The sequence below is a fragment of the Castor canadensis genome, chromosome 13 (genome assembly GCF_047511655.1).
Source record: "Castor canadensis chromosome 13, mCasCan1.hap1v2, whole genome shotgun sequence".
NCBI lineage: Eukaryota > Metazoa > Chordata > Mammalia > Rodentia > Castoridae > Castor > Castor canadensis.
The window spans coordinates 107,860,272-107,873,264 of record NC_133398.1 but is presented as its reverse complement, the minus strand read 5'-3'; the positions used below and the strand labels follow the sequence as shown (position 1 = coordinate 107,873,264).

General features: G+C 38.1%; 1 protein-coding gene across 1 annotated transcript in view; it reads right to left on the bottom strand.

The window, feature by feature from the left end:
* The window catches only part of LOC109684638 (rho GTPase-activating protein 20-like), a 214,420-nt gene that overhangs the window by 155,788 nt on the left and 45,639 nt on the right, over positions 1 to 12,993 (bottom strand). The window contains exons 4-5 of the mRNA XM_074052201.1: positions 12,394 to 12,521; positions 9,749 to 9,863 (exon numbers count right to left, since the gene is read on the bottom strand). Of these exons, the coding sequence (XP_073908302.1) occupies positions 9,749 to 9,863; positions 12,394 to 12,521 (243 nt within the window). The remainder of the gene's footprint in view (positions 1 to 9,748; positions 9,864 to 12,393; positions 12,522 to 12,993) is intronic.

Sequence of the window (12,993 nt, the reverse complement as noted above, 5' to 3'; positions counted from 1 at the left end):
AAATAATAAACAACAACAAAAAGACACACAGCAAAGAGGGTGGGGCACCCTGAGTTCCAAAGAGTGGGGGAGGGGCAATCCCTCACAGAACTGTAAATAAACAAGACAGCTGGAGAAGGCAGGAGTGGCAGCCCCCGCCCAGCAAACTTGAGGTGGGAAAACTTGTAACAGTGTGACTGTCCTGAGGAGGGTCTCACTGGAGAGCAGGGAAGGGGCACTTCCCATATGATCTGTAAATAAACAAACTGGCCAGAGAAGGCAGGTGTTGCACCACCTCCCCCAGTGTGCTTGCAGAAGGGAAGGCTAGTAACAGTGGCCGTCACACCCAGTAGAACTCTAAATAAACAAAGCCTGCAGGGCTAGGTGAGTGTTAAGCTTATTCCTGAGATCTGCAATCAATAAAGTCTCCAGCAGCAGAGGGCAGGTGAGCCAAAGGCTCAGATAGACATTCACAAAGCTGTCTCCAGACTCTTTTTTTTTTTCCACTTCCTTTGATGAGACAATGACAGAACTAGTACTGGAAGCTGAAGGACTAACTGAAACTGTATTGCATTTGAACTTGGGATTTTTATTTTGTTTTGGTTTTGGTTTTTGGTTTTTGGGTTGTTTTTTCTGTTTGTCTGTTTGTTTTGTTTTTTGTTTTTTTCCCCTTTGATGAAGACAACGACCAAACTACTTCTGAGACACTATCTCCAGGATGGGAGGCTGAGGGACTAACACCAAAATTATGAAGACTGAAACTTTATTGCATTTGAACTTGGGGATTTTTTTTTAATCCTCTCTCTGTCTCTCTAATGCCTGTTTAGCTTACCATGGATTGGTAACTATCTCTCCCTGCTTATTTCTTTGGCACTGTTTTTTGTTGTTGTGGTTTGTTTGTTTTTAGTTGTTTGTTTGTTTCTTTGTTTTTCCCTTTTTCTTTACCTTCTTTACTTTCCCTCTCCTCTCACCCTTCCATTCTAGATATCACCATTGTTATATTACAAGCTAGACAATACTGAATTACACACAGTACAGGGAAAGTAACAATAGCAAGGGCAATGATGGGAAGATGGAAAAAAGAAGGAAACCAGTTTCCCCCCAGTAATAAATTACTACAAGAACCAGAGATAAATGAAGAAAACAGATACTCAGATCCAGACTCCAACAAAGCAAAGATAAACTATGCCAAAGAACCCAATGAAGCCCACAAGAACAACGTGAAGAAATCCTGAAAATAATCAATGAGAATTTTACAGAGATGATACTGGATATGGTCAATGAAAATGTACAGGAGACACTCAAGAAATTCCAAGACAACAAAAATAGAGAATTTGAGAAAGCACAAGAACAAATAAAAGAAACTATAGAAGCATTGCATAAACACCAAAGTGAAACAAAGAACAGGATAAATAAAGAGATAAATGAACTGAGGCCAAAAATAGACAATATTAAAGAAGAAGGGACTCATGATATGGAAAACCTCAGAAAAAAGAACAAAACAGAAATATAAAACAAAATGGAAGGCCAATCCAGCAGAATAGAACAAGCAGAAGACAGAATTCAGAACTCGAAGATCCAATGGTAATTAAAAGAAAAACTGAAGAACTATTAGTTAAACAACTCAAAACCTGTGAAAAGAAAATGCAAGAACTTACTGACTCCATCAAAAGACCAAACCTAAGAATCATGGGCATTGAAGAAGGAGAAAAGGTTCAAGCAAAGGGAATGCATAATATATTCAGCAAAATAATTACAGAAAATTTCCCAAATCTAGAGAACTCTTTGCCCATACAGGTGCAAGAACCTCCAGAACACCAAACAGACCAGACCAAAATAGAACTACCCCATGACATATCATCATTAAAAGAACAAGTACAGAGACTCGAGAAAGAATATTGAAGGTTGTAACAGAGAAAAAACAAATAACATACAAAGGTAAACCCATCAAAATCACAGCAGACTTCTCAACAGAAACATTAAAAGCAAGAAGAGCTTGGGGTGAGGTCTTCCAGGCAATGAATGAAAACAACTTCAGCCCTAGGATACTCTACCCAGAAAAACTATCATTCAAAATAGATGGAGCAATAAAAGTCTTCCATAATAAGCAGAAACTAAAACAATACATGGCCACAAAGCCACCACTACAAAAGGTTCTTCAAGGGACTCTGCACACAGAAAGTGAAACCTAACATAACCATGAAAAGACAGGCAGCACCAAACCACAGAAAAAGAAAAAGCAAGAAAGTAAAGAGTAACCTCAAATTAGGTACACAATCAAACCTTCAAACAACTAAGACATCTAAATGACAGGAATCACCACATACCTATCAGTACTAACACTTAATGTTAATGGACTTAATTCTCCCATCAAAAGGCACTGTTTGATGAACTGGAATAAAAAGGAAGACCCAAAAATTTGTTGCTTACAGGAGACCCTTCTCATTGATATAAATAGGCATAGGCTTAGGATGAAAGGCTGGAAGATTTGCCAAGCCAATGGTCCCCAAAAACAGGCAGGAGAAGCAATACTTATCTCTGACAAAATAGACTTCAAACCTACATTGATCAAACAAGATAAAGAAGGACATTCCATACTAATAAAAGGGGAAATAGACCAAAAGGAAATAATAATCATCAACCTGTATGCACCCAATGTCAATGCACCCAATTTCATCAAACAAACCCTGAAGGACCTAAAGGCGTATATTAACTCCAACACAGTGGTCATGGGAGGCTTTAACACCCCACTATCATCAATAGACAGGTCATCCAAACAAAAACTCAATAAAGAAATCCTAGATCTAAAATATACCATAGATCAAATGGACCTAGTTGATGTCTACAGAGCATTTCATCCAACTTCTACACTATAGACATTCTTCTCAGCAGCTTACGGAACCTTCTCTAAAATAGATCATATCCTAGGGCACAAAGCAAGCCTCAGCAAATTAAGAAAAATAAAAATTATACCATGTATTCTATCTGACCACAATGCAACAAAACCAGAACTCAACAACAAAAATAAAGACAAAAAACATGCAAACAGCTGGAAACTGAATAACTCATTGCTTAATGAACAATGGATCATTGATGAAATAAGAGAGGAAATTAAAAAGTTCCTGGAAGTGAAGGAAAATGAAAACACAACCTACCAGAACCTATGGGACACAGCAAAGGCAGTCCTGAGAGGAAAGGTTATAGCCATGAGTGCATATATTAAAAAGACTGAAAGATCCCAAATCAATGACCTAATGATACATCTCAAACTCCTAGAAAAACAAGAACAAGCAAATCCCAAAACAAATAGGAGAGAAATGATAAAAATAAGAGCTGAAATCAATGAAATAGAAACCAAAAAAACCATACAAAGAATTAATGAAACAAAAAGTTGGTTCTTTGAAAAAAGAAACAAGATCGATAGACACCTCGCAAACCTGACCAAAATGAGGAGAGAAAAAAACCAAATTAATAAAATCAGGAATGCAAAAGGGTAGATAGCAACAAACACCATGGAAGTCCAGGTAAACACCAGGAAATCATCAGAGACTACTTTGAGAACCTATATTCAAATAAATTCTAAAATCTTAAAGAAATGCACAGATTTCTAGATACTTATGATCATCCAAAACTGAATCAAGAGGACATTAATCACCTGAATAGATCTATAACACAAAATGAAATTGAAGCAGCAATGAAGAGTCTCCCTAAAAAGAAAAGTCCAGGACATGATGGATTCTCTGCTGAATTCTATCAGACCTTTAAAGAAGAACTGATACCAACCCTCCTTAAATTGTTCCACAAAATAGAAAGGGAAGGAAAACTGCCGAACACATTTTATGAAGCCAGTATTACACTTATCCCAAAACCAGGCAAAGACACCTCCAAAACGGAGAACTATAGGCCAATCTCCTTCATGAACACTGATGCAAAAATCCTCAATAAAATAATGGGAAACCGAATTCAACAACACATCAAAAAGATCATTCACCACGACCAAGTAGGCTTCATCCCAGGAATGCAGGGGTGGTTCAACATACAAAAATCAATGAATGTAATAAACCACATTAACAGAAGCAAAGACAAAAACCACTTGATCACCTCAATAGATGCAGAAGAAGCCTTTAATAAGATCCAACATCATTTCATGATAAAAGCTCTAAGAAAACTAGGAATAGAAGGAAAGTACCTCAACATTATAAAAGCTAAATATGACAAACCTATTGCCAACATTACACTTAATGGTGAAAAACTGAAACCATTCCCTCTAAAATCAGGAACTAAACAAGGACGTCTACTATCTCCACTCCTATTCTACATGGTACTAGAATTCCTAGCCAGAGCAATTAGGCAAGAAGAAGGAATAAAAGGAATATAAATAGGTAAAGAAACTGTCAAAATATCCCTATTTGCAGACAATATGATCCTATACTTTAAAGACCCAAAAAACTCTACTCACAAGCTTCTAAATACCATCAACAGCTATAGCAAGGTAGCTGGATATAAAATCAACATAGAAAAATCATTAGCATTTCTATACAGTAACAACGAACAAACTGAGAAAGAATGTATGAAAACAATTCCATTTACAATAGCCTCAAAAAAAAAAATCAAATACCTAGGTGTAAACTTAACAAAGGATGTGAACGACCTCTACAAGGAAAACTATAAACTTCTGAAGAAAAAGACTGAGGAAGACTATAGAAAGTAGAGATCTCCCATGCTCATAGATTGGTAGAATCAACATAGTAAACATGTCTATACTCCCAAAACTAATCTACATGTTTAATGCAATTCCCATCAAAATCCCAATGACATTCATCAAAGAGATTGAAAAATCTACCGTTAAATTTATATGGAAACACAAGAGGCCACGAATAGCCAAGGCAATACTCAGTCAAAAGAACAACGCCGGATGTATCACAATACCCGACTTCAAACTATATTACTAAGCAATAACAATAAAAACAGAATGCTACTGGCACAAAAACAGACATGAAAACCAGTGGAACAGAATAGAGGACCCGGATATGAAGCCACACAACTATAACCAACTTGTCTTTGACAAAGGCGCTAAAAATATACGATGGAGAACAGACAGCCTCTTCCACAAAAACTGCTGGGAAAACTGCTTAGCAGTCTGCAAAAACTGAAACTAGATCCATGTATATCACCCTATACCAATATTAACTCAAAATGGATCAAGATCTTAATATCAGACCCTAAACTCTAAAGCTTGTACAGGAAAGAGTAGGAAATACTCTGGAGTTAGTAGGTATAGGCAAGAACTTTCTCAATGGAACCCCAGCAGCTCAGCAACTAAGAGATAACATAGATAAATGGGACTTCATAAAACTAAAAAGGTTCTGCTCAACAAAAGAAATGGTCTCTAAACTGAAGAGACCACCCTCAGAGTGGGAGAAAATATCTGCCAGCTACACATCAGACAAAGGACTGATAACGAGAATATATAGGGAACTCAAAAAACTAAATTCTCCCAAAATTAATGAACCAATAAAGAAATGGGCAAATGAACTAAACAGAACTTTCTCAAAAGAAGAAATTCAAATGGCCAAAAAACACATGAAAAAATGCTCACCATCCCTAGCAATAAAGGAAATGCAAATTAAAACCACACTAAGATTCCACCTCACCCCTGTTAGAATAGCCATCATTAGCAACACCACTAACAACAGGTGTTGGCGAGGATGCGGGGCGGGGTGGGGGAGGGGCAGCGGGAAAGGAACCCTCTTACACTGTTGGTGGGAATGTAAACTAGTACAACCACTCTGGAGAAAAATTTGGAGGCTTCTTAAAAATCTAAACATTGATCTACCATATGATCCAGCAATAGCACTCTTGGGGATATACCCAAAAGAATGTGACACAGGTTACTCCAGAGACACCCGCACACCCATGTTTACTGCAGCACTATTCACAATAGCCAAGTTATGGAAACAGCCAAGATGCCTCACTACTACGAATGGATTAAGAAAATGTGGTATTTATACACAATGGAATTTTATGCAGCCATGAAGAAGAATGAAATGTTATCATTCACTAGTAAATGGATGGAATTGGAGAACATCATTCTGAATGAGGTTAGCCTGGCCCAAAAGACCAAAAATCATATGTTCTCCCTCATATGTGGACATTAGATCAAGGGCAAACACAACAAGGGGATTGGACTGTGATCACATGATAAAGCGAGAGCACACAAGGAAGGTATGAGGATAGGTAAGACACCCAAAATCTAGATAGCATTTTTTGCCCTCAACGCAGAGAAACTAAAGCAGATACTTTAAAGCAACTGAGGCCAATAGGAGAAGTGGGCCAGGAACCAGAGAAAAGGTTAGTTCAAGAAGAATTAACTTAGAAGGTAACACACATGTACAGGAAATCAATGCAAGTCAACTCCCTGTATAGCTATCCTTATCTCAACTAGCAAAAACCCTTGGTCCTTCCTATTATTGCTTCTACTCTCTCTTCAACAAAATTAGAGATGAGGGCAGAATAGTTTCTGCCTGGTAGCGAGGGGTAAGGGAGGGGTAAGGGAGGGAGCGGGGGCGGGGTAAGGGAGGACAAATGACCCAAACATTGTATGCACATATGAATAAAATAAAATTAAAAACAAAACAAAACAAAAACATCGCACAGTTTCAACAGTCAGTTGGTGACTATTTCATTAGTGCAGAGAGAGAGACTGTGAGTATGTGATACACCCCCTGACATTCTTAGAAGAGAAACAACTGTAACAAACAAAATGAGGGCTAGGAATGTAGCACATTGGTGGAAAGCTTGTCTAGTTACATAAAGCCCTAGATTCAACACCCAGCACTTCAAGGAAAAATAAAAAATGATGCTTCTTCACTAGAAAGCTGTGGATTTCTGTCACCCGTCACTATGTGGCTGCTGTCTTGTTGATGGTGCCTGCAACCTGGAGCTCCTACATACTCCTACATCTCCACTTTTAGAATGCAATGTGGATATTCAGAAGCTTTGTGAACAGTTTCCAGATTATAAAGAGATTGGGTCCCAAAAGCTTATCAATAAGATTTAGACTTCTAATATATCGTAACAGAAACAACAGCAATCATTATCTACAAGTTATATAATTAGGATTTCCAATAAGTCAATGATATTCTTCCATCATCTATCATCCCTCAACTGAATATAAAAATACACCTGCTATTAGTACTATACTAAAAATACTATACAAGTCAAAGAAAAGCACTGAGAGAGAGGGAGGGGTAGGAGAGGGTTTAGAGAATTCCAATTCAGGGAACAAGATTCCTTCAAATTCACTATTTTCTGAGTATCTACTATCTGCCAGATAAAGATGACAGAGTTCTTGCCCTTCAGATGTTCCCACTTTGAGAAGATAAAGACAACCACACAAATGCTTTATAAATTGCAATGACATGCAAGGACTGTCCTCTCTTTGGGTGTTATGCACACACTGGGGTATTATCTTCAGGTACCATGTGTTCATGACTATGAAGTTTATGACCCACTGAAGCTATGCAAAGTACGGTGTCTTTCTCAATATCTAAAGTAACCTACTTGTTGAGCTTTTTTTTAAATCTAAATTTATCTTTCATGTAACATTCAATAGAACTGTGGTGAGTAACTCTAGAAGGTGACAGGGATGCCTTTACCACCACACACTCTCAGTGAGTGAGTGGTGACTTCCATATTAGTAGGACTATTCATTTCTATGGCTCTCAGTTACCAAATCCTGCTTTACCGGGGGAGTTTCAGTAAGGAAGTTGCACATGTTTTGTATGTTGCTTTAGTGGGTCTCAAAATGCCCCTTAAAATGACCAACACATCCTTCAAGTAACTGCAATAAATTTTTCTATCTCTGTAAGATAGGCAGTCTACAAGGGAACAGTGTCAAGGTAGACTGGCCAAGGTCCTGGTTCCAAGACAAATCCAGAAGCCTGCTTTGCTGAGTCACTCGAGCTCGCTACTAGGCCCACACTTCAGCTGAGACTCACTCAGACTTCTCTCCCATGCCCCATGAATAGGCACTAATCCTCACTGCCATTTTACAATGAGGAGCTGAGCTAGCGAGGGTAAGTTATAGTCACTTTGGTGACTTCTCAGAAGGCTTTCCTTAAAACATTCTGCTTTGCATAGAGGCTTTGTGAACTATTTCCTACTGAAAGCAAGGAACTTCTAATAAAAACTTCACCATATAGAAAGGATAAATGTCTAATCTTTTATGGAGGTAAAATATATTTAACTTTGATAACGTGAAAGATATACAATGAAACATTCCATGGTACCTCCCATTAATATGAACAATTTTGATGTTTTTATGTATCAGTTAAAATGTTTTCGAAACCTAATGAACTTGCAAAGAACTGAGTATCTCCACAGGCATTTGCCATGGTGCAGAAGAAAGCTGCTCTAGAGTGATGAACAGGCCCGTGGCACTCTTCAGCTCTGATGGCCAACCCTAACAGCCCACCTTGGACATCCTGCCTGCTTTGAAGCGTTCCAATTAGCATTTCCCCATTTCCCTTTGTCCTCCACAGCTCCTGAAGATGCCCTTGTTATAGGATGTGTCATGAAAGGCATTCATGGCAGGAAAAGAAAGCAGACAGCAATCAGAGGAGGAGTGGGGTTCAAAGAGCAGTGTTCAAACTACTGATGTCTGAAGTCAACAAAGTAAGTATTTCTTCTCAGTCTTTCATCTAGGATCAAGTGTAAAGTCAAAAGGTAAAACTTGTGTTTTGCAAACAGCAGTAATTTACGTATATGTCCATTACGGATTCATGAAATTATCCATTTAGCCAGCCAACAGTGAATCACAACTTTACTCTATATCAGAAAGTGGGGTCTATATGGGTTGCTGGCATTCATCCTCATGTAACCCACTACCTTCTCTATCCAGCCACATCATTTTTCCTCTTAGAGTGCACATTTATGTGTCCCAACAGCTTCAGGCTCTAATTCTGTGCTTGTGACTGCTCATCCATATGCACATGTTATCTTTCCCCCCAAACCACTTGAAAACCACTTGTAGAATTGTGATCCTCTGGCCCAAAATGTTTCTACTGCCAGCTTTTAATAGATCTTTCTTCTATATAATCATCATGTCATTATCATGCCTGAGAAAATTAGAAAGTGTCTAATACCAAATTATCAAAAACATCACCCATAACTTTCCTTATTTATTCCACAACGATTTGCTGAATGAGTGGTCCCTCTACTAGAGTACTATGTCTCAAATTAGTGCCTGATTTGAAACACACAACCAGCAACAGAGGAACAACAGATTATCATTGCTGAGGTTCCAACACCTCTCCACTTCCACTTAGGAGCTTATTTAAATATCAATTTCTGGTGAATATTTTTTTTCTTTTTTGTACTGGGGTTTGAACTCAGGGCCTCATGCTTGTTAGACAAGTGCTCTCACCAGCCCTTTTCTGTTTTGGATATTTTTGAGATAGGGTCTCGTGAACTATTTGCCTGGGTAGGCTTCGAACCACGATCCTCCTGATCTCTGCCTCCTGAGTAGATAGGATTACAGGTGTGAGTCACGCCCCTTGGCATGGTAAATTTTTTATACAATATTAATTATTATTCCAGTTTAAAAATAAATGTCTAAGCCAGGTGAGATGATGTATGGCTGTAATCCTGGCACTGAGAGGCTCAGACCATAGGACTAGTTGAAGGCCAGCCTAGGCTACAAGGCAAAACCCTGTGTGTGTGTTGGTGGAGATGGGGATGGGGGTGAGGGGAAACTCTATTGTCTTACCCATCCATAAGCAGTGCTTCGCTCGTGCTCCTGAGTGACATCAGCCACATAGGCAAATATCACAGAGAATGTGACTGAGAAGACTCCAGACACAGAAATCATCGCAAAATACCACCTGTAAAAAATTATTTTAATTATCCAGGAAAGACTTTTACAACCAGAGTCAAAGATATCATGTAAAGATTATAAATGGAGAAATAAGCAAATACACATGTATATGTATGTATACTTAGAAAAAATGGAATACATCTAGAAAAATGAAAGAACAGAAGAGAAAGCAGAATTAAGTAAGGGGGTTAAATAAAATTTATAGTTTTAGGTAGCCAACAGAATGAAGTGTTTTCAAATTTCCCAGCTTTAGCAAGTAGAAGACATACAACAAATGACTTTTTTAAATCTACCCAAAAGCTGAAAGCATAACAAAAAATTCAAAACCATTAAGAACAAAACTTTCTACCATATGTATAAATACTGAAAAAAACCTAGTTAAAATATCAGCAGAGTATTACAGAAAAAGTTTATTCCAGAACACATGGATGTTGTAATATTACAAAATCTACTAATGTAATCAATCATACTAACAATTCTTTAGAAAAAGCAAATAATCTTCATTCATGATAAAAGAAAAAACCCCATCTATTAAAGTTTAATATCCAATCTTGATTTTGAAAAAGAAAATCTCTGGATAAAATAGTACTTTCCAACCCAAAAGCTAGCCTGAGTGTATTATTATAACACTCTCTTTGGTACATGGAGATAAGCCCACAATCATCATTGTTTAACATTATTCATTAGTCAACACAATTAGCAAAAGCAGTGAGCAGTATGAAAACTGGAAGGTAAAGGATGAAATTATTTACAGATGACATTAACACACCCAGAACGCCAAGCAATTAGAAGAGCCCATTTTTGCATTAGGTCAAAAAGGTTAACTTACCAACAATGCACAAAATCTAAAGGAAGAATTTGTTTGTTTGTTTGTTTATTTATTTATGTATGTATGTATGTATGTATGTATGCATGCATGCAGCGCTTAAGTTTGAACTCAGGGCCTTGTGCTTGCCAGGCAGGTGCTCTACCACTTGGGCTATGTCCCCAGCCCTTTTTGCTATTTTTGAGATAGGGTCTCGCTTTATGCCTGGCCAGCAATCCTCTATACTTCCTGCTTAGCTGGGATGACAGGCACATGCCACCAAGACCAGCATTTATTGGTTGAGATGGAGTTTTGCAAACTTTTTGCCTGGGTTGGCCTCAAATTTCTATCCTCCTGATCTCTACCTCCTGAGTCCCTAGGATTACAGGCTTGAGGTACTGCACTTGGCTAAAGAAACAAATTTTAAACAAACTAAAGGACATTAAAAAAAACTCACTAGAAAAACATGACATGTTCTTGGACATAAAATAATTATGTTGGGTGCCCAAGAAATTAAGAATGTGACAAATGTTGGCATGATATTCCTATCTGATAAACATGAAAATATTTTTTCATATGAACCATAAAAAAATCTGCTAATAACATTAAACAATCAAAGCAAAAGCTGGGGCTGGTGGTTTACACTTGTAATTCTAGCTTGGGAGGCTGAGATAAGGAGATGGTGGTTTGAGGCTAACCAGGGGCAATAGTTCTCTTGACCTCATCTCCAAATAACCAGAATGGACCGGAGGTGTGGTTTAAGCAGCAGAGTGCCTGTTGTGCAAGTGTGAAGCCCTGAGTTCAAACCCCAGTGCTGCCAAAAAAAAAAAAAAAGAAAGAAACAGGAATACAACCAAGCTCATATCCCCTCTGGCAATTAAATGGGCCTTAGTTACATATAAACACTCTCCCTGGATTTGTCACATTGAAGGAGAAAAAATGAAGTTAAATTTCTACCACGATTTAGAATAGGCTATGTACCTTACTATAGCACAGACAAAAATGACTCCTGTCTATTATAATATAAACTATGTTTATGTCAGTGCTCCAAAGGAATAAGCTAACAAAAACAAGTGGTGAGGACAGGGGAGTGTTAGCCCACTCCCAGGACTGAATTCTAAAAACTAACAACATGGCAACAACAGTGTCCTTACAGGCACCTTTTAAATCTATTTCGACACCTACATAATTTATGTCAGACTTAATTCCATAGTAGCTTCCTGCCTCATACATCAGAGAGAGCGCTTTATGATGAAAGGTAAAACATGATGGTAACTACCCAAACTGGCTGCCAGGATTACTGAGGAGATCAAATAAAAGCACAGGTACAAATGATTTGAAGGCTTGTAAAGTATTCTGCAGATGAAAGTACAGAGTAAATATCCCTTTCTGAAATTCTGGGGATCAGAACTGTTTTGGATTCTGGATATTTCTTTTTTTGGAATATCTACATGTACACAACAAGGTATCTTGGGGCTGGGATCCAAATCTAAACAGAAAATTCATTCATGTTTTCTATACACCTTATACATACAGCCTGAAAGTAATTTTATGCAACATTTAAATTATTTTCTGCATGAAACAAAGTTTGTGTACCTTGAACCATCAGACTTGTGGTGTCAGGCCAGCACTCGAAAAAATTGGGATTTTGGAGCATTGGGTTTTGGATTTTTGGATTATTTACATGTGACTCAAAATAGACTATACAACAGTGAAGGGCTGAGCCACTCACCATGGGCTGATCCTCATCAGTGGAATAGGGAAACAGGTGAAGAAGACTGTACCAAGGAGAAAGGGCTTCCTGCCCCACACATCAGAGAGTGCGCCTATGAGTGGAGCACTCAGAAAAGAGAGCAGGCCCTGGAGAAGAAAGGGAAGCAAAGGTTAGATTCAAATGAGATTACTTGTACTTCTTGTTTTCTACATGCATTAGCCCCAATTCACTTTATTAGTCCCCAAAACAATAATGTGAGATATTAAACTATTAAAAAAAATTTCTAAAAAAAACGTAAAAGGGAGGGGAGGAGGATCTCAGCATGATGGCACATGACTGTTATTCCAGGTACTTGGGAGGTGGAGGTAGGAGGACCTTTCTAAGGCTGGTTCTAGCAAAAGCACAAGACCCCATCCGAAAATCAAACAAATCAAAAGGACTAGGAGCGTGGCTCAAGTAGTAGAGTGTTTGCTAGCACAAGGGCCTCAGTTTAATCTCCAGTACTGGGGAAAATAAAAGGAGGGTAAATAACTTCTCCCTCCCCCCCAAAGAAAAAGAGGAAAAAAATATATATATACAGTTTGGCCTTAAAATGGAACACACAGCAAGTACATAGGA